The 23,197-nt window shown below is 42.6% G+C and overlaps 1 protein-coding gene across 2 annotated transcripts in view; it reads right to left on the minus strand.

Annotated features, from left to right (window-relative positions):
* sardh (sarcosine dehydrogenase) overlaps positions 1 to 23,197 on the minus strand; it is a 98,720-nt gene that overhangs the window by 2,092 nt on the left and 73,431 nt on the right. The window contains exons 16-21 of one of the 2 annotated variants that reach the window (XM_034192279.1): positions 21,099 to 21,212; positions 9,316 to 9,463; positions 5,118 to 5,211; positions 1,866 to 2,028; positions 1,288 to 1,456; positions 416 to 548 (exon numbers count right to left, since the gene is read on the minus strand). In XM_034192279.1, the coding sequence (XP_034048170.1) occupies positions 416 to 548; positions 1,288 to 1,456; positions 1,866 to 2,028; positions 5,118 to 5,211; positions 9,316 to 9,463; positions 21,099 to 21,212 (821 nt within the window). Of the gene's footprint in view, positions 1 to 415; positions 549 to 1,287; positions 1,457 to 1,865; positions 2,029 to 3,292; positions 3,541 to 5,117; positions 5,212 to 9,315; positions 9,464 to 21,098; positions 21,213 to 23,197 lie in introns of those variants that run through there. The other variant, XM_034192280.1, reaches the window with a different exon arrangement.

Here is a 23,197-nt window from a genome sequence, read left to right on the forward strand (position 1 = left end):
GGTGTTGGAAACAGTCCTCCGAGGAGTTGGTCTATACTGACATGATAGCATCATGTAGTTGCTCATTCAACCAGTCCATCCATTCTCCTCTGACATCAACAAGATACTGGATATGTTCTCTTCTTGGGACCATCCTCTGTAAACCCTAGAGATGGTTGAGCATGAAAATCCCAGTAGATCAGCAGTTTCTGAAATACTCAGACTGGCCCGTCTGCTACCAACAACCATGCCACATTCAAAGTCATTTAAATCTTCTGCGTTCCAATGCTCAGTTTGAACTTCAGCAAATAGTCTTCACCATGTCTCGATGCCTAAATGCACTGAGCTGCTGCCATGTGATTGGCTGATCAGCTATTTGCGGAAACAAGCAACTGTGCAGGTGTACCTAATAAAGTGGCTTCAACTGTATACGTACCACTCCATCAGGGTTGCGAATATATCCGTATCCAATCGTCTTGTCGATATAGAAGCCGTAATCAGAGCGCCGCAGGTGACCAACAGGAACGCCATTTCTGAAGATGGCTTCCAGGCCAAACATCGGCACTTTACTTTAGAGACAGAAATAAAGAAATCCCAATAATCACTTTACATATTCAACATATTTTATTCAAGTTTACACATTTAATTAAAAGCCAATCCTCATGTGTAAAAAGTACAGAACTCTGCAGACTAATTAAGCTCAACTCCAACACAGCAGCATTCTTCCTCCACACATCAGACTCACTTATATATGAAACAAACAAACATACATTCATTCAGCCTAATAGACTGTCAGGGTGCAAAGAGCAAAAGCCGACATTTTCAGAATCTCTAAAACAAAGATCATATTTGTTCATAACTGTTGTTCCATCATCTGAACAACAAATGCAGGATTATTTTCAGAAACATTAACAGGGTTTGTTTGAAGAGGCAACATATAATGCAGCTAATGAGGTCATTTAATTATCGTTTGATTTCAGAGAGAGGACTGTCTCAAAAGATCTCAGAAGATAAGATTTGAAAGCTACAGCAGATTATGGATCATTTTTACAATATTTAGTGCAGCTTGAAAAACAAACTGACTCTCAGATCATTTTTCTGTGCATTAAAGAGTCAGATATGAAGTGCTAAACTAGCCCACTAATACAATAATTACCACCCATCTAGATCTTTGCGCAGTGAACACACCATCATTAATGTGAAGTATTTAAATTAGCATTAACAACATGAGGAAAACAACAGCCAAGTTGTGTTTTGTAAAATGACTTTTTTATCCTTTCTCTAAAATTACAAAATGTCTTCACTGACTCATCAATGGTGAAGCAGATGATGCGCCGCCTCAGCCCCTCCTCCTTCTGTTTCTCCAGCCTATCACGGCCCTGGAAGGGGATGGCACTCTTCATTTTGCATGTGAAGGCCAGGCCCGCCTCCAAAGGGGTATCATCTGGACGAAGATCGGCATGCCAGTGCCTATACCCTGATAAAGAGATGAGACACAGAATGATCATCAAATATGAGGGTCAAAGACACAGGATGTAAACAAAAATGTGATTTGTTGCACATTTTATGCACAATCTGATAAAACGGTATTTTAGCCTTCATTGCATTCACAGCATGCCCATACATTTTGTATTTTGGACCTTTAATAACTACTTTAGTATTTAAAATAAGCACTGATGGGTAATTTGTCAGAAATGGCTCCCATCATTTCGGAATGTAGTCTTGCTTCAAAGGTTCTGTGTTGAGCAAATCCTCTGATATTTAGCTCAACACACTAACAATGTTTTTGTTTTTTGTTTTTTTTTTTTGGGGGGGGGGGGGGGGGGGGGTGTTGAATGAATGTTTGTCCATGTAGGTTTTCTGACCGAGTAACTAAAACTAGTTACCTTTCTCTATGCTGAGTGAGTCAATTGCTCTGTAGCCTGAGTTAATGATGCCGTGTTTGGCGCCAGCAGCCATGACCGCGTGGTAGACCGGAAGGCAGGAGTCTTTGGGAATGTGCAGCTCCCAACCGAGCTCGCCGACAAATGACAGACGCACTGCTCGCACCTAGACCAGAGAAGGAGGGGGTAAAGACGGGGCTTTCAGAGACAGGCAGGCACACAACCAGGCTGCTAGAACTCCACTTCTCCACTTGAAACCATTGGCACTCTTGATCTTCAAGGACAAATTTTATCTGTCACATTTAATAGGAACAGCAGCTTCGTGACACTGCTGTGCAGAGAACAAGAAGAGTGGAAGAGCTGTAATGAGTGAGAAAACTGCAGAAAATAATGAGAATGGAACAGATGCAAGGACAAGGCGCACAAAGAGAAAAGCAGCGTGCTTCTAATCGTGGAAACAAGTGTTCATAGAAATAAAATAAAACTTTAGACATTCGTCACAAAATGCCACATGCGCAGTACTATTTTCCATGTAAAGTGCAATAATATGTACATGTGTGGGGTAGGTATTTGGTTGAACCCTCATGTGTTTGATATAAACTGGGATACACAGTGGAAAAATTGGAGATTGACATTATATTTATTTAGAGGATGTGGCCAACAGTGACCATAAAAAGTCAGTAGCCTTCAAACAAAAGCAACTATTGGTAATTTTTTAAAAGTAGGTCAAGGTCACCACCCTTCGAACCCATGCGAAGTACTACTCCAAGGCATGTATCCACTATATACGTAGTTTCTGTGAGCAATAGGTGCCGAGCTATGTTGCGGCGAAGGATTGGACAGTTGTGACCATTGGTGACCTTGAAAACTAGGTTTCGGCGAACAAATTTCGGACGGACAGGCGGACAGACAACACGGATGGTATATGACCTGTCTTGCGGCGCAAGCGCCATGCAGGTCATAAAAACCCATAACAGAGAAATAATTAAATAACAACAACAAAAAAATGAGCAGCAGAGGTTGATATGAAAAGAGTGCTGATGGAGATGACGGAAAAAACCTGAAATAAAGTCATTACACATCTCAATACGATGCGGGGGAGGGGCTACTTTGGCACTCAGTATAACCAGTACTTTAATCAGAACGAAATATGGATAGATCAATGGATGATTCCAAATACTGCAGCACTTTTTCCTGCTGACAATATGAGTTCTGCAAACACACTGATCAGATATTCAGAAACACAGGTGCCAACCTGACTCCAGAAAGGGCAAAGAGGGTGCAGGTTTCTCCACCAGGAGACTTCACTGATTAACAGCAGACGGCATGAGTTCATCAATGAAATCACCTGGTGGTTACAAAGAAACCTGCACCCTCTTGGCCCTTTCTGGAGTCAGGTTGACATCTATGCAGGAAAGACGTTCCAAATGCTCAGAGATGACATTTTACTGGTTGACAGAAATGTCATCTTGGTGTCTTTAGCGAAGTTTTGTGAAGGAGCTGAATAGGAAATGAGAGAGAGAATGCTGACAGGAGTGGGTGAAAGAAAAAAAACTCTCCAATAATTTGCTCAGTGGGCGCTGTGACAGCAGCACCATCTGGTCAGCCAGGGTTCGCCACGGGCTGCAAATGTACACCAGGAAAGTCTGGGGAAGACAGTACATGTAGACGTGCACTTCTGCAAAAGACACAGATATGCAGAAACGCTTATGCATTCAACAGGAACGCATGCATGAGTTCAAAAGATCCGGTTTTATTTGTCGAGCTGGAGTCAGAGCATCAGAGCCGGAATCTAATGAGCTATGAAAGGAGCAGAGGGCAGAGGGAGCATTCTGTTCTCGCAGCAGTGTGCCCATTAAAATGTCACCCAGGCCAGGCAGGCGAACCAGCTGAACACAGCAGAGAAAACGCACAAAACCTCCAACAGAGTTGTGAGAAGAAGATACAGCGCGCAGTCACCAGATTGTGACAGAATTCATGGAAGACCAACAACAGAGCGTGTGGACATATGTGTCCCTGCATGTGTGTTCATCCTCGTTTTATCTGTGGCCAGAAGCACGACAGAGGTCAACTTGAGGCACTGATACCTGAGAAAACTAGAGGGACTCAAAGAGCGAATATCACCTCTGACGGCTAACAGAGTGCTTTCCCACCACAGGCAGATCTGCACCCAAATCATTCATTTACATCAAAATAGTTTTATTTACACTAACAGATACGTCACAATTGACTACATTACACAATCTTCATGAGTGAGATTATTTGTTAATCCTACATAGGTCCTGAGGCCCATCAGTGCCATTACTTATCCCTGCAGTCCATAGCGTGAAGCGGATGAGAGTCTACAACTCCCCCTGGGTGGGACTCCAGTCCATTGCAGGTTCCTTCCCCATCTAAAGCCGGTAACCATTTACACATGGGTGGACCAAGACAATCCACTGACAGAGGCAGAGTGACTGGATATCAAACCCGGGTCTACATATTAGTCAACCCTTGGCCTGGACCTTCTCCCATAATTAATGGGTTTTTACCTGGTCCGTGCCCCACCCTTTCAACCAAGTTTCATGAAACTCTGTACAGCTGCTTTTGCATAATTCTGCTAATGAACAAACAAACAAACAGAACAGGGTTGAAAACATTACCTCCATGGCAGAGGTAATTATTTGTTTAAAAATAAAACTGATAAATGCAGTAATCCCCCAGTGAATGTGTACAGTAAATTGAGAGCTAAGAGACAGAGAAGTGGGCTCGTGACCAGGGCATCCATGATTCGATGCCCCGTCAGAAAGGAAAATCACTAAGGTTCTTTGGGCAATATCCTAAATGCCCTAGTTGCTCTCAGTGTGCAGCTGAGTGGGATTAATAAAGCTGTTTGTTTGATTGACTGATTGATTGACAATGGTGTGTGAATGGGTGAATGTGAGGCATGATTGTAAAGCCCTTTGAGTATCTGCATCAGATGGAAAGGTGCTAAAAGGCCAAAGCAAAAAGAGAGCAGCATAAAAAAAGAAAAAAAAAAAAACTGGCTTGACATCCAAAAGTCACAAGGACACCATAAGAGACACCATCTGTGCCACACACAGCGAGCCGACAACACGGCTCTGGAACGAACCGTCAAAATGAAACAATAACTTCACCCAACAGCATGTCATTTGCATCGTGTTTTAATTAAGTGCTTTTTAATCCAACAAGCAGCATCAAGCTGATTTTAAAGATGATAAATGTACTGCTGGACGTGCGTGCACGGTCCCTCACCTCATGGCCTGCAGCATTAACTATTTTGTGAGTAGAGAAGGGGAAAGCTTCATTGCTCAGATCTGTGTCCAACACCTCCTGAAGCACCTCTCGACTGAAAAAAACACACACACACAAAAAAAAAAAACGCACACACACACACACACAAATGTCATGAATAACAATTATTACTTCGAGCCAGTCAGGGTGCATTACATCTTGCTGCATGCCGCTGTGTTTTAAACAACACGCTCACTGGAGTTTGAGCAACATAAATACTGGAATTATCCTCTCCCACAAATGCACTCCCACCAGAAAAATCCATAGAACAAAGATGACTCAGTGGGATGCATCTATATAAAACTAGCTCACTTTGTTACTTGCATCATTTGAGAGAAAAGCACAAAGTGCGAGGTCAGGTCGTTCCTGACATTACTTTTGCAACAGTGTGGCAGGAAGGTGGAATATGTTTTGAGAAGGGTTCAGATGACATATTTGTGATTTTGTGTGGGTTCACTACTCTTAAAAAAGAAAAAGAAAAAAGATGTGACTGAAGAGCGTTCATGTGATGTGTATATTTCTGTCACATGCGAGTAAAATACAGAGACTAATATTTTCTTTAGGACGTCCCTGAATCTTTGCTCTGTCCAGTGAACTAAAGAGCTCATGAGAAAGGCCAGTGAGCGAGCAAATAAATAAATAAGCTGAGATGCTGTCTGTATGTATTTTTGGATGAGGATGTCTTGAAAACCTCAGTTTTGTGCTGGACGTCTATGCAACTGTCAGCTGTGGATCAGAAGGACTTTTATTTTTTCCCCCAATACGCTATCGTACCAGCTTATAAATTATTAATATGAATCATAATTACAGAGAGAGAGCAGCGGTTTCACACGCTGCCGAGAGAAGCATCAGTTTTAACGTTATGACACAGTGGCCAATTTGAATGAGACATCTCGAATGGAAAACATTTCTGTAATAGCTGCAATTTTCAGTCTCGCCAAGCATTATTGAATTAGGCTCATAAGAAAACAATATCAAAGAGTTGAGTCACTGCAATATGCACTTCATCGCTGATAGCAACAAGAAGAAAGAGCTGAGGATTATTAGATTTATGTGGGAGAGTTGATGCAAACACCGATTGGTTGGATGATTAATTAAAAAAAGACCCCCCCCACAAAAAACAAAAACAGTAATCAAGTTGTTACTAGCAAGGCGTACCTACAAAAGTGGCCACTGAATGACGACACACACACACACACACACACACACACACACACACACACACACACACACACAACATAAGACAGGAAGCACCAGGACTCAAAACACTTGCACCTTCATTCTCCCGCAAAAAATGTCAGCAGATGTCTCCCAGTCTGAAAGGTCGAGACATAAATGTCACTGCTGACATACGTGGATGTCTATACAGGTTCGACATTTTCACTGTACACAGATACATCTCTGATTGCAGAGTCCAGCAAGTCACTGAATGCTTGGATCTCTTGATTGCAACAATCACAAACCCAGACAGTCCCATTATCTACACAGCTTCTCAAGTCCTGCAATCGGAGCCGCAAAGATCACAGCATCTTCTGCAACGTCACGGTCAGTAAAGCTTTCCTAGCTAAGAAAGGCACCTAAACCGCTGGTTTCCACAAACCTACCCGACACCCACTGCATGCAAGGACTGAACACAGTCGAACCAAGAACACTAATCGAAACTGGCAATATATCTGTACCACCTGTGCATGTTAACACATACGCGGAAATGCCGATATTCAGTATGTTGAATACTCATAAATAAGCCCCATCAAGGTCATATAGTGTGTTGCATAATTCTTCCCATAACACCACCACTGAAGGACTGATTCCTGGTTTGACAAAGCAGTTGAAGCAGCAGCGAGGAAGAAAACCTTGAAACAGGGAAGCGTACAGACGATTGAGCATCAGGGAAGGAATAGAGAGAGGAGGCGAGAAGAAGCCAAACAGTCGATAAGCTATAGAGAGATGTGACAGGTGAGAGAACAGAAACCCAGGAGAGCAGAAGATGAGACAAGCCTCAAGGAGAAGAAACCGACAGCCCACACAGAGAACAGAGTGGCCTAACCCCGCCGCCAGTAAGAGGGAAGAACAGAAACCAGGCGGTGGGGGGGGAGTTATGAGGAATGAGTCGGCAAGAGGTAAAGGTGGCCCAGCTTGCTCTCTGAGTTAGGAACAAAGGCAAAGCTGTGAGAAGCAAGAATAAAGCACTGCCCTCTTTATCCAGCAGTACTACCTCACCTGCACGCCGTATGATTTATGACCATTAGAAGACAAAATCACTGGATGCTCCTGATGAACAAGATGCCACGGCCTTGGTGGCCACCACACTTAGACTTGGAAGTGAAACTCACAAACATGCTCGTTTCAGGCTCCACACAACTTCAAAACCACACACACGTCGCACGAGACAGAGAAAGAAAGAATAAGTGTCTTTCTGCACACTTGAAGAAATGAAACACAGGGGTTTTAAATGTAATTAATTATTATTTTCAATATACTTGCAAGTGTTCATTTTAGGGATTTAAGTAATAATGTTTCATTTGATTTAATTAATTTCAACTACAATATTGTTTTGCACTTGACAATGTTATGTGGAAAAAGTTACCTTAACTTTATCAATTAAATTCAGCATTTATTTCTTAGAGTGCAGGGTTGTGTTGAGGTAAAACTATGTTACGAGTTTTAGAATTTAAGTGCTGTTTAACAATCAGAAAATAGCACTTTAGCTGATGTAGTGAGTTCATTGATATACCTCACCCAATCATCTCACTTACTGTCCTTATTTCTTTTGTGGCTAAAGCTATACAAGAGCCGTTCCACAGGATTTGCATGGCGGTACAACTGTGTTATTTGAGTTTTATAACGCAACCACTGTGAAACAATGTAAGTAATGGTCTACTTCTCTAATTTCATACATTCTGCAGTAGACAAGTCCATCTCTCCAACATATTCCCATGACGCATTTCTTATAGGATATGAAAAGTGCTAGATTTTGTGCTTATGAATTCCCATGCACATGTACAATGTACATTTCACATTTAACGTTCAGAAACGCACATTTGCATTGTGGTTAAGATTAGGGGTAGATTTAGGGTTAGAATAACTAAGTAAAAGATGAGTTACTATTTTCACGAGGCTGATCCGCCATCTTGGTGTCTGTGACATCATCACTGCATCCCAGCAGAAAACATGGGATAAGTACAAAATCCACACACACACAAAAAAAAACATACGAATATGTACTAATTTTTGTGGACCACTTTGTCGTACCTTCTACTGTGATTTTTTTGTTTTATTGTGAGAACAGGCTGGTCACTCTCACTGAGAACCACACCTGCTCCTAATCCATCATCAGTTCAGCATCCACTAACCATACAGCAAGTGGCAAACACATCTATGGGACATTACACATAAAAGAAACAGTTTTTGACCTTTTGTAGAAGAAAAAAAAAACAAACAAAAAACACCACATTTTAATGAGTTTGTCTTCATTATATGCCCTTTAATGATGATATGTATTGTTTTTGAGTTACTTTTAAGAAACTGGAAGGACAGACTCAAAATCTATACATCCACTTATTGCATTTTACAGGGCACTGTACTTGCCCAGGCTATTTAAAACCTAGGAAAAAGGGTTAAATACAAATAGTCATATTTTATGTAAAGCAACTATTCAGTTGCAGAACCTTTCAGAAAATGTCTGGGGAAAAAATTCACATCGACTTAGAACAGCAAGAATCAGGAGATGAGAGTGAAACACTTAACTGTTTTTAATAGCAACCCTCCCAACTGTGGCTCTAAAGTATATCTTAGTACATGTTTAAAGTATAAGCACTAGCACATAGACTTGAAAATTAAATTTAGATTTAGTTTGTGGTCTTCACCAAGCAGCCATTTCTAACTTTGGGTGGCATCATTGTCGCTGTGTTTTTTTGCAGCTGCCCTTATGCCCGTTTTCAGCCCACCTGTCCTCAGAGTCGACTTTTAGTCTTCTGGGTGTTAACTGGGGCTACATTTTGAGAACAGGAACTAAACCTGCTGTGCTTTCATCATTTGAGTTACTTATCTTGTACTGGTTCTGTTCAGTGTGGATAATGGTGTCCTCTCTCACCCCTCACATCCTTCTTTCTTCCTTTTCTTAGCTGGATGTCAGCTGCGATGATGTCATTTTCCTCACCTCTTGGGGCCCTGGATGCTGATCATTCCCATATGCTCAGAGTGGTCTGACAGCTGGCAGTGGAAGCCTTGGTCCTGAAGAACGGCCTTAATGTGGTTCCAGTTGTGTTCAGCCACGCCTCCTCCGATAGCCAGGTAATATGCATCACCTGGACCAAAGGACGTGACACGTATTAGTGACACTGAGCAGCTGCTGAAGGGCCAGAGTGCGTTCATGACCAGAGTTAAGTCAGTATGTAACAGAGCTGCAGTTCCCGGGGTTACTCCAGCTCTAAAATGCTGCTGCACATGAAAACTGTGTGCAAAGTAAGTGAGCTGTGGCAGCAGCATGTGGAGTGGCTCAGTGATAGACTGGACGCCTGCATGGACTCTCATCAATTGCTGTTATATTGTAAACCTTTTTGGTAGAATGGCACAGGCATAGGGTCACCCCTTTGAGTCTGGTCTGCTTGAGGTTTTTTCCTCAAATCAGAGGGAGTTTTTCCTTACCACTGTCACCTGTGTGCTTGCTCGAGAGGTTAGTAAGGTCAGACCTGACTTTTGTGAAGCGCCTTGAGGCAGCTTTGTTGTGAGTTGGTGCTACATAAATGAAATAAATTGAATTGACATGTCATAAACTCCTATAAAATGTGTCACATTCCATTGCTTACTAAATAAAAAAAGCCTTCAGCAAGTCAAGCATACAGCAACATCCATGAGTTTCTCTACCACCTCCCTGAAGTCAGCAAGGAAAGCAGATATGTATTTTCACTCTACATTTATTTAACATTTGAAGATATTTAGAATTATACTTCAATTAAAAAAAAAAGAAAAAAAAAAGGTGCTTATGGGCGTGGTGTGAAGTATTAAACCAGTAGGGTTGTTTTCTATTTCAGTAATTATCAATATGCACTCACTGGCCACTTTATTAGGTACACCTTGCTAGTACCAGGTTGGACCCCCTTTTGCCTTCAGAACTTCCTCAATTCTTCATGGCGTAGTAAGTAAGTAAGCGAGCTTTATTTATATCGCATTTTTCTCAGACCAAGGTCACAAGGTGCTTCACATGATCAATCAATCAATCAATTTTTTTTATATAGCGCCAAATCACAACAAACAGTTGCCCCAAGGCGCTTTATATTGTAAGGCAAGGCCATACAATAATTATGTAAAACCCCAACGGTCAAAACGACCCCCTGTGAGCAAGCACTTGGCTACAGTGGGAAGGAAAAACTCCCTTTTAACAGGAAGAAACCTCCAGCAGAACCAGGCTCAGGGAGGGGCAGTCTTCTGCTGGGACTGGTTGGGGCTGAGGGAGAGAACCAGGAAAAAGACATGCTGTGGAGGGGAGCAGAGATCGATCACTAATGATTAAATGCAGAGTGGTGCATACAGAGCAAAAAGAGAAAGAAACAGTGCATCATGGGAACCCCCCAGCAGTCTACGTCTATAGCAGCATAACTAAGGGATGGTTCAGGGTCACCTGATCCAGCCCTAACTATAAGCTTTAGCAAAAAGGAAAGTTTTAAACCTAATCTTAAAAGTAGAGAGGGTGTCTGTCTCCCTGATCTGAATTGGGAGCTGGTTCCACAGGAGAGGAGCCTGAAAGCTGAAGGCTCTGCCTCCCATTCTACTCTTACAAACCCTAGGAACTACAAGTAAGCCTGCAGTCTGAGAGCGAAGCGCTCTATTGGGGTGATATGGTACTACGAGGTCCCTAAGATAAGATGGGACCTGATTATTCAAAACCTTATAAGTAAGAAGAAGAATTTTAAATTCTATTCTAGAATTAACAGGAAGCCAATGAAGAGAGACCAATATGGATGAGATATGCTCTCTCCTTCTAGTCCCCGTCAGTACTCTAGCTGCAGCATTTTGAATTAACTGAAGGCTTTTTAGGGAACTTTTAGGACAACCTGATAATAATGAATTACAATAGTCCAACCTAGAGGAAATAAATGCATGAATTAGTTTTTCAGCATCACTCTGAGACAACACCTTTCTGATTTTAGAGATACTGCGTAAATGCAAAAAAGCAGTCCTACATATTTGTTTAATATACGCTTTGAATGACATATCCTGATCAAAAATGACTCCAAGATTTCTCACAGTATTACTAGAGGTCAGGGTAATGCCATCCAGAGTAAGGATCTGGTTAGACACCATGTTTTATCGGAGTTTAAAAGCAGGAAATTAGAGGTCATCCATGTCTTTATGTCTGTAAGACAATCCTGCAGTTTAGCTAATTGGTGTGTGTCCTCTGGCTTCATGGATAGATAAAGCTGGGTATCATCTGCGTAACAATGAAAATTTAAGCAATACCGTCTAATAATACTGCCTAAGGGAAGCATGTATAAAGTGAATAAAATTGGTCCTAGCACAGAACCTTGTGGAACTCCATAATTAACTTTAGTATGTGAAGAAGATTCCCCATTTACATGAACAAATTGTCATCTATTAGACAAATATGATTCAAACCACCGCAGCGCAGTGCCTTTAATACCTATGGCATGCTCTAATCTCTGTAATAAAATTTTATGGTCAACAGTATCAAAAGCAGCACTGAGGTCTAACAGAACAAGCACAGAGATGAGTCCACTGTCCGAGGCCATAAGAAGATCATTTGTAACCTTCACTAATGCTGTTTCTGTACTATGATGAATTCTAAAACCTGACTGAAACTCTTCAAATAGACCATTCCTCTGCAGATGATCAGTTAGCTGTTTTACAACTACCCTTTCAAGAATTTTTGAGAGAAAAGGAAGGTTGAAGATTGGCCTATAATTAGCTAAGATAGCTGGGTCAAGTGATGGCTTTTTAAGTAATGGTTTAATTACTGCCACCTTAAAAGCCTGTGGTACATAGCCAACTAACAAAGATAGATTGATCATATTTAAGATCGAAGCATTAAATAATGGTAGGGCTTCCTTGAGCAGCCTGGTAGGAATGGGGTCTAATAAACATGTTGATGGTTTGGATGAAGTAACTAATGAAAATAACTCAGACAGAACAATCGGAGAGAAAGAGTCTAACCAAATACCGGCATCACTGAAAGCAGCCAAAGATAACGATACGTCTTTGGGATGGTTATGAGTAATTTTTTCTCTAATAGTTAAAATTTTGTTAGCAAAGAAAGTCATGAAGTCATTACTAGTTAAAGTTAATGGAATACTCAGCTCAATAGAGCTCTGACTCTGTCAGCCTGGCTACAGTGCTGAAAAGAAACCTGGGATTGTTCTTATTTTCTTCAATTAGTGATGAGTAGAAAGATGTCCTAGCTTTACGGAGGGCTTTTTTATAGAGTAACAGACTCTTTTTCCAGGCTAAGTGAAGATCTTCTAAATTAGTGAGACGCCATTTCCTCTCCAACTTACGGGTTATCTGCTTTAAGCTACGAGTTTGTGAGTTATACCACGGAGTCAGGCACTTCTGATTTAAAGCTCTCTTTTTTAGAGGAGCTATAGCATCCAAAGTTGTCTTCAATGAGGATGGAAAAAAAGTATGGAAAAGTATTGATGAGATACTCTATCTCACTTACAGAGTTTATGTAGCTACTCTGCACTGTGTTGGTATATGGCATTAGAGAACATAAAGAAGGAATCATATCCTTAAACCTAGTTACAGCGCTTTCTGAAAGACTTCTAGTGCAATGAAACTTATTCCCCACTGCTGGGTAGTCCATCAGAGTAAATGTAAATGTTATTAAGAAATGATCAGACAGAAGGGAGTTTTCAGGGAATACTGTTAAGTCTTCTATTTCCATACCATAAGTCAGAACAAGATCTAAGATATGATTAAAGTGGTGGGTGGACTCATTTACTTTTTGAGCAAAGCCAATAGAGTCTAATAATAGATTAAATGCAGTGTTGAGGCTGTCATTCTCAGCATCTGTGTGGATGTTAAAATCGCCCACTATAATTATCTTATCTGAGCTAAGCACTAAGTCAGACAAAAGGTCTGAAAATTCACAGAGAAACTCACAGTAACGACCAGGTGGACGACAGATAATAACAAATAAAACTGGTTTTTGGGACTTCCAATTTGGATGGACAAGACTAAGAGTCAAGCTTTCAAATGAATTAAAGCTCTGTCTGGGTTTTTGATTAATTAATAAGCTGGAATGGAAGATTGCTGCTAATCCTCTGCCCCGGCCCGTGCTACGAGCATTCTGACAGTTAGTGTGACTCGGGGGTGTTGACTCATTTAAACTAACATATTCATCCTGCTGTAACCAGGTTTCTGTAAGGCAGAATAAATCAATATGTTGATCAATTATTATATCATTTACAAACAGGGACTTAGAAGAGAGAGACCTAATGTTTAATAGACCACATTTAACTGTTTTAGTCTGTGGTGCAGTTGAAGGTGCTATATTATTTTTTCTTTTTGAATTTTTATGCTTAAATAGATTTTTGCTGGTTATTGGTAGTCTGGGAGCAGGCACCGTCTCTACGGGGATGGGGTAATGAGGGGATGGCAGGGGGAGAGAAGCTGCAGAGAGGTGTTTAAGACTACAACTCTGCTTCCTGGTCCCAACCCTGGATAGTTACGGTTTGGAGGATTTAAGAAAATTGGCCAGATTTCTAGAAATGAGAGCTGCTCCATCCAAAGTGGGATGGATGCCGTCTCTCCTAACAAGACCAGGTTTTCCCCAGAAGCTTTGCCAATTATCTATGAAGCCCACCTCATTTTTTGGACACCACTCAGACAGCCAGCAATTCAAGGAGAACATGCGGCTAAACATGATATAAATAAACAAAAACAAACAAACATACAAAGACACATACATAGATTCAACAAGGCGATGGATACATTCTTCAGAGATGTTGGTCCATATTGTCATGATAGCATCACACAGTCGCCCATTCAATCAGTCTGCCAATTCTCTTCTGACATCAACACGGTATTTTCATCCACAAAACTGCCGCTTACTGGATATCTTCTCTTTTTGGGACCATTCTCTGTACACCCTAGAGATACTCGGTTTGAACATCAGCAAGTCATCTTCACCGCATCTAGATGCCTAAATATATTGTGTTGCTGCCATGTGATTGGCTGATTAGCTATCTGCGGTAACAAGCAACTGAACAGGTGTACCTAATAAAGTGTCCGGTAAGTGTATGATGAAAACACGTATTTCCAGGCATTTTGCAAGCAGTAATACAAAGTTAATTTACATAAAATAATCATAATAAAACTAATATTGGATGTTGTCAGCATAAAATAATTTGTTGCACAACCTGAATAAAAATAACCTGCAAGCACTAAGAGAAACCTTGCAGTTACACTTAGAATTCTTCCAAAAATAGAATAAAATCATGCGCCAATTAGAAAATATCAACAATCTCAAGCTAGAAAACACAAATGCGCAAGTGCAAAGACAGACATACAAAAAGCATTTGGTAACTGTCAAAAGAGTATAAGTCTGTTCACTTAGAGTGCCAGTTTGCACCTCACTGTCACAAATGACAGTGATTGAAGCATTTTTGATTGAAACATACAAAATGTGCACCAAATGGGCTTCTCAATATTAAATTCAAATGTCCACAAAATCTGCAATTCGGATCAGATCCAGATCAAATTTTGTCAGGTGATAGGGGGTGCCAGTCTGCACCTCACTTACACATATGAGACTGATTGAGGCACGTTAGATTAAGTTATAATGTAAAATATAACGCAATGCTAAAATACGCTCGGCCGCATGAGCATTATGTTCTGTATAATTTTCAGTTGTTTAAGTAATTATTAGTTTCCAAAAACTGAGTTTGCAGCTAGCAACCAGACTGTGACATCACTGTGCAGCTCTACTCTGATTGGCTGTCACCCCGCCACTCAAAAACGAAACAATGCTAACATCTGCTAAATGTCTTTTAAATCACTTCAGAGGTATTATTAGGTTCTAAAAACAAAGTTTTCAGTTTTAGAAGTGTTTATTTCTCGCTCGCTTTTACATAATGTATATAACAAAGAGATTATATTTACACACAAACAAAACAGTTTTGCTACCAAACTGTGATGTCACCACATTAACATCAGCTAAATGTTTTGTAAATCAAGTGTTTATTTCTCGCTAGCTTTTACATAATATTTGAGAAAGGTGTTATTTCTAGCCAAAAAAAATGAAGTTAGCACCTACCGATAGCAGGAAGCAACGTCACCACACTCGCACGCTAATGTCTGCCCAATCATGCCATAAAACTAGGTACGGAATATAACATTTTAGCATCTTAAAATACCTCTTAAACTAGGTTAAGGTTAGCCATCTTCGAACTTGTCCAAGATGTGTGTGCCAAGAACATTCCCTGTGAATTTGAAGACTGTAGCATTAACAGAACTGGACTTATGCTGAGCACAGACAGACGGACAGATGGGCAGATGGACACCAGGTCTTTGCAATACCCGATGGCCATATGCTGGTCTCGGGGAAATATACATTAAATTGGGTTTTCAATGTTAAGGCCCAGTCATACGGCACTAGAGATGGGTATTGACAAGATTTTAATCGATATCGATACCATTATCGATTCCGCTTATTGTTCCAATTCCTTATCAATTCTCTTATCGATACCTCTTGTGAATTTTCTGTGTACTAAAAGTAGGCTTTACAGGTTTTCTATGTCAACAACTTTTTATTGAGTCTCAAAGTAAATAAATATGAAACTGGTCATTGGGTCCTTAAACTCTGGACATAAATAAACTTTACATCGTGGATCCTTGATCTCTGGACATTAACAGAAATAAACAAAACCTGCAGTTTTTTTCAAAAGCATTTCCTTTCAGACATTATTGTCATGAATGTCTTTCCATACGTTTGTGTTGTGTGGGCCGCTGAAGAGGAGGTACTGCTGGCCCACCACCAGAGGACGCCCTGGTGTCCGGGTTCCGCGCCAGGGCCTCCCGGACCCGGGGACTGGCCCTAAGAACAGACTTTGTGTCCCACCAGAGGCCAGGGCTGCTGTCCTGGACTTCTGTCATGGTTCCAAGCTCGCCTGTCACCCAGGGGTGCGAAGAACCGTGGCAGTGGTCCGGCAGCGCTTCTGGTGGGCATCCATGGAGGCCGACGTCCGGGAGTACGTCCAGGCCTGTACCACCTGTGCCAGGGGCAAGGCTGACCACCAAACAACTCGGACTCCTCCAGCCGCCTCCGGTGCCTCATCGCCTCATGACTACCATCCTCATGATAGTGGACCGATTCTCCAAGGCGGCCCACTTCGTGGCCCTCCCGAAGCTCCCCACAGCCCAGGAGACAGCAGACCTCCTGGTCCACCATGTTGTACGTCTGCATGGGATACCGACCGACATTGTCTCTGACCGTGGTCCTCAGTTCTCCTCACAAGTCTGGAGGAGTTTCTGCAGGGAACTGGGGGCCACCGTGAGCCTCTCGTCCGGGTATCATTCACACACGAACGGACAGGCAGAGCGGGTAAACCAGGAACTGGAGCAGGCCCTGCGCTGCGTAACCTCCGCGCACCCGACAGCCTGGAGTAACCATCTGGCCTGGATCGAGTATGCGCATGACAGTCAGGTGTCCTCTGCTACCGGCCTCTCCCCGTTTGAGGTATGCCTGGGGTACCAGCCCCTGTTGTTCCTGATTACGGAGGGAGAGGTCGGAGTCCCCTCGGTCCAGGCCCACCTACGAAGATGCCGTCGGGTGTGGCGCTCCACCCGCTCTGCCCTGCTGAAGGCCCGGACGAGGGCCAAGGGCCATGCAGACCGCCGGCGTTCCCCCGGCCCCTGCATACCAGCCCGGGCAGGAGGTGTGGCTTTCGAACAAAGACATACCACTACAAGTGGACTCCCCTAAGCTGAAAGACCGCTTCGTTGGACCCTTCAAGATCGTCAAAGTCCTCAGTCCAGCCGCAGTGAAGCTACAACTCCCCGCTTCACTGCGGATCCACCCCGTTTTCCACGTGTCACATGTCAAACCACACCACTCCTCTGCTCTCTGCACCCCCGGACCGGCGCAGCCTCCTGCCCGGATCATCGACGGGGAGCCTGCTTGGAGAGTTCGCAGGCTCCTGGACATCCGTCGAAAGGGCCGGGGGTTCCAGTATTTGGTGGACTGGGAGGATTATGGGCCCAAAGAACGCTCCTGGGTAAAGAGGAGCTTCATCCTGGACCCGGCCCTCCTGGCCGACTTCTACATCCGTCACCCCGACAAGCCTGGTCGGGCGCCAGGAGGCACCCATTGAGGGGGGGGTCCTGTTGTGTGGGCCGCTGAAGAGGAGGTACTGCTGGCCCACCACCAGAGGGCGCCCTGCCTGAAGTGCGGGCTTCAGGCACAAGAGGGCGCAGTCGACCCTCAGGATCAGCCGGGAGTGACAGCTGTCAGTCATCAGCAACAATCACCTCATCCCATAAAAGCCGGGCAGCAACTCCACCTCCCTGCCGAGAAATCATTCTACCCGTCAGATAAACGTCTCAGCCTTTTTGGTGCCATACAGTTGTAGCGTCTTTACTTCTGTGCTTGACTGACATTAATTCTGAGTTTGCAGACGTACCTCTTGTACACTACAAGTACGTGGCTTTGTTTGGGGAGTTGGTGTATCTCCGCTCCTCATTCCAGTCTCTGTTTGGTGTGACATCAGGATCTGCATGAGCTCCGAGAGAATTGAGATTAGGAGGTGGAGGTTTTTCCACCATGAGGAAACTGTGCTGATTGTTTCCCGTCAGGATGTAATTCATAAAGAATGCAGGATGTCTCATTTTGGGAGGAAAAAACATTTCAGTCAATTGTAGTTTATTGTCTGTATTACAGCGTTTGGAAAGAGGTGTAATTTTATTTAAAGTGGCGATTTGTTTTAAAGTTATTACTTCCGACTGGACTCTGTCTCAGCAGAGAGCCGCACAGCGTTTGGATCTGTGCCAACAGAACGGAGGATGATTCTCTTTTCTCGACTGCAACAAGACAGGAGTCCCAGTTAGTGACTTTAATCGACACAAAAGCGACTCACGATTGACACATTTTAATGGCTTTGAGAGGGGTTAAGAAGTGGACTTGCCGCTTCTGAAGAGCAGCGAATCAAAGAACCAACAAGCCAGCAGATCGAAGCATTGCTTCATGCTTCAAAGTGGAGTTGCGCTGATTACAGAACCGCTGCAGGGTCTGCTATCAACATAGGGAAACGATCATTTTTCTGACAAACACCCACAAAAACAATGGCCACTCTGAAGGACCAATAAGGGAGTCATTATGCAAAAAGACTATTGATATCAGTGGATCAAATAATTTCCTAATGATACCCGAAAAGAACCGGTTCTCAATACCCAACCCTACACGGCACTTAATGAAGGGCAGCGAAGCCCAAACAAAACAAGAAATGTGGACTTTTGTTGGCATCATTTAAACTTCATGCAGCTTTGTTCCTGCAGCTGGCGATTGGTCAGGATTTTTAAACTGCTGAAAAATTCAAATGCCACTGAAAACCTTAATTTGTACATATTTCGCTTTGCTGTTGTTCTTGACCGGTTTTTTATTGTTTGCTTAGTTTTTGTTACGTTAGCGTTTAGTTTGACTTCGTTCGACCAGCTGAATGTTTTCACACAGTACAGAAGCCGGTTTGTGAGCGTTTTTGTGGCGGAGAGACGTAGCTCCTCCGCGGTAGTGCAGGTGTGTTTTGAGAGTCTGAACCAGACAGTGAGGATTCTGAAGATGAAGGAGATGATCCCTCTTTTGTTCTGGACGAGGAACCAGAGCAGGTGGATCCACTGACTTGCGCACAGATCTCCACAGTGGGTCAGATCATGCGCTTCTGTTTGCAGCTGAGCTCCGTCCCAGCGCAGAGTCCTGGAATGCAGAGATGCAGACACACACTGCTCCAGCAGTGGATCCAGGCGCTGGATCATTTAAAGCGTCAAGATCAACATTAGCTTCGGTTTCATTTTGCTCCTCTTTTGTTTCTTTTGCATGCTTGATTTGCAGGCTATTTGGTGATAAAGCTCGTCCGTCCACCTTTCTCAACGATTTGTGACTTTTTTACTTTGTGACTGGGCCATTTAATTTAAATGGCCACAAAATCTGTAATCTGTATCAGATCCAGATTGGCAGTCGATAAAGGATACCATTCTACAAAAAGCTCTCAAATATGAAAGAAATTTGATCTTTTTTGACAGAGTTATGAATTTTTGAACATTCATTTAATGTTGAAGGATAGGGACTTTTCCAAGATTTTTCCTGACTTTGACGTCTGACCTTGAAAATTTAATCGGTTCTTGCCAATTACGAGGGCTGTCAATAAAGTAACGGTCCTTTTTATTTTTTTCAAAAACTATATGGATTTCATTCATATGTTTTTACGTCAGACATGCTTGAACCCTCGTGCGCATGCGTGAGTTTTTCCACGCCTGTCGGTGACGTCATTCGCCTGTGAGCACTCCTTGTGGGAGGAGTCGTCCAGCCCCTCGTCGGAATTCCTTTGTCTGAGAAGTTGCTGAGAGACTGGCGCTTTGTTTGATCAAAATTTTTTCTAAACCTGTGAGACACATCGAAGTGGACACGGTTCGAAAAATTAAGCTGGTTTTCAGTGAAAATTTTAACGGCTGATGAGAGATTTTGAGGTGATTCTGTCGCTTTAAGGACTTCCCACGGTGCGAGACGTCGCTCAGCGCTCTCAGCCACCATCGTCAGCCTGTTCAAGCTGAAAACCTCCACATTTCAGGTTCTATTGATCCAGGACGTCGTGAGAGAACAGAGAAGTTTCAGAAGAAGTCGGTTTCAGCATTTTATCTGGATATTCCACTGTTAAAGGAGATTTTTTTAATGAAAGATGTGCGGACGGGTCCGCGCGTCGGGACGCAGCCGCCGCGACGCTCCGCCACAGGAAAAACACCTCTGTTGAAAGCCTTAAGGACAAGTTGGAACATGTCCTGCCTGTTAAACAATTTCTCATATACTCACTCCACTGAAAGCCATCAAAAGCCGCCTGGATTTTACAAATGGTTATCAACACGGAGGTGTTTTTCCTGTGCCGCCGCACCGCGTCGGCTGCGTCCCGACGCGCGGATCCGTCCGCACGTCTTTCATTAAAAAAATCTCCTTTAACAGTGGAATATCCGGATAAAATGCTGAAACCGACTTCTTCTGAAACTTCTCTGTTCTCTCACGACGTCCTGGATCAATAGAGCCTGAAATGTGGAGGTTTTCAGCTTGAACAGGCTGACGACGGCGGCTGAGAGCGCTGAGCGACGTCTCGCACCGTGGGAAGTCCTTAAAGCGACAGAATCACCTCAAAATCTCTCATCAGCCATTAAAATTTTCACTGAAAACCAGCTTAATTTTTCGAACCGTGTCCACTTCGATGTGTCTCACAGGTTTAGAAAAAATTTTGATCAAACAACGCACCAGTCTCTCAGCAACTTCTCAGACAAAGGAATTCCGACGAGGGGCTGGACGACTCCTCCCACAAGGAGTGCTCACAGGCGAATGACGTCACCGACAGGCGTGGAAAAACTCACGCATGCGCACGAGGGTTCAAGCATGTCTGACGTAAAAACATATGAATGAAATCCATATAGTTTTTGAAAAAAATAAAAAGGACCGTTACTTTATTGACAGCCCTCGTACGATATGAATCTTCAGTAAAAAATTCATAGGGATATATGAAAAATTGTGGGTTACAGGCTGTTCACAAACAAACGGGCAAAAGCATAAACTCCACCCAACTTCATTGGTGGAGGTTATAATAAATACAACAGGATAAAGACACAAACAGGATATACTGTAGATAAAAAAAGACAGCAGAGAGAAAAACAGAGCTGACAGAAGGTTGGACTGGAAACAGTACATACTCCCACACACTTCCTCACCGTTGGACTCTGGTGCCAGGGGAAGATTAGCAGGACCAGACTCCAGTCTGCTCACTGTCAGGTCAGCCTCTGCCCCTCCATTCTTATTGAGCATGCAGGTATACACAGTAGAACCTGAATTACAAACACAAGCAGTTCATTCCTGCAGTATCATCTGCAGGCCAATTTAAAAAAAAATGTCTGCGAACCAAACCAATGGAAATCTAAATGTAAAAATTAACCTATTTATTCTTACATTTCAACCCAACTTTGTGTTTCTATTGTGCCTTGAGTAAATTTACTTCTGTGAAGTAGAATTAATTTGCAATACAGAGCCCTTGTTCACAACTTTGCCATTTCTCTTCTCTGCAGGAAACATGTAGACATAGTCCTTTTATGCAACAGAAATAACTGAGTGAGAGCCATGGCGACTGTAATTAACTGCAGAGAATATCATTTACAATGAGGACATAATCAACGTGACTTACTGATGAGTGAAGTCCCTCTCTAATTACAACAGGCATTAAATGTTAACCTGCTTGAAATCAACTGGCTGAAAGAGCTGAAACCTGAAAATGGCACAAGGAAGAGCTAAATGTCAGACACTGTGTTTAACGCTTTAAAAAGCACAGTCTGCACAAACCCATGGTGCCCTGGGCAAATGTCGATAAGCTCACCATTGACAAGTCAAGCTTTTCTGCAAAAGGCTTTTAGAAAGTGCAGTTCAGTGACCTTGACCTTTTGACCTCAAACTCAATAGGCTTCTTGGGGGTCACTATATGCATATACCACGTTTGGTGACAATCAGGCCGGTACAACCAACGTCAGCTCACTTACAAGTGAAATGTCACATGACCGACTGACTACACATCAGGACCTCTAACCCACTGGCTGCACCGTTGGGGGTGGGATATAAGAAAGTCTGTGTACGGTTTTGGTATCACAATTGAACCATCCACAGCCACATGTTCAACCCATTCGTAAATTCTAGTTTTACAGTGCATCCAGAAAGTATTCACAGCATTTTAATTTTTCCACATTTTATGTTACAGCCTTATTCCAAAATGGAGTAAATTCATTTTTTCCCTTCAAAATTTTATTCACAACACCCCATAATAACAACATATGTATATAAAATTTTGGCAGATTTAGAAAAAAAAAAAAAAAAAAAAAAAAAAAAAAGAAATCACACATACATAAGTTTATCACATATTACAACAAAAATACTCATAAACCAGCCCTCATGAGATACAAGAAAAATAAGGCTGATAAATCATACACTTTTCCTATCAATTTTACTGCCCTGGAAACTGTGGCAATAAAATCAGGGAGATACAAATCTTAAAGCACGCAATACAAAAAAGACATTGAAAATACCGGGCTTTGTATTGCCCCACTTTTCATCCAATCAGGAGCCCCCATTTCTCGGTCCTACCAATGGCACACCCCCATTTTGTGTTACCCCGGTGACAAGTGCAGGATCCTGATACAGGATTAAGATCATTTCATTCAACCAAGATCCCTGATCAAGGTCAGAGTTTCAGCCTCCCATGCTGGGAGAATTCTACAACTTGAGTCTCATACTGAAGTTGTGAGACATCAAGAAGTTAGTGAAGAGGACAGTCGTGACTTTATAGAGAGACATAAGAACATTTCATAATTTATATATTTACCTGCATTATTCATTCTATATGATTCATGTGTATGATTATTCTTTTGTTGTAATATGTGATAAATATCTTATCACGTCTGTTTATGTATCATGCCCCTCGTATCTGTAGATCAGGGGTGGGCAACGTTCCAGAAAGGGCCAAGAGGGTGCAGGTTTTCTTTGCAGCCATTGCTTCCACCAGATGATTTCACTGATTAATTGATTCCATCTGCCCAAAGTGATATTAATCAGTGAAATCACCTGGTGGAATCAGTTGCTGCAAAGAAAACCTGCACCCTCTTGGCCCTTTCTGGAACAAGTTGCCCACCCCTGCTGTAGATACAAGGGACATTTTGCAAAATTTGGCTCACACACAAGCAAGATAAGACACAACACTTGTTGTAAAACACCTCACATCTCTGTCAAAATGAAACCCTACAATCCCTTCTAAAAATGTCATTCTAGCAAC

The sequence above is a fragment of the Thalassophryne amazonica genome, chromosome 17, assembly GCF_902500255.1.
Source record: "Thalassophryne amazonica chromosome 17, fThaAma1.1, whole genome shotgun sequence".
Lineage (NCBI taxonomy): Eukaryota > Metazoa > Chordata > Actinopteri > Batrachoidiformes > Batrachoididae > Thalassophryne > Thalassophryne amazonica.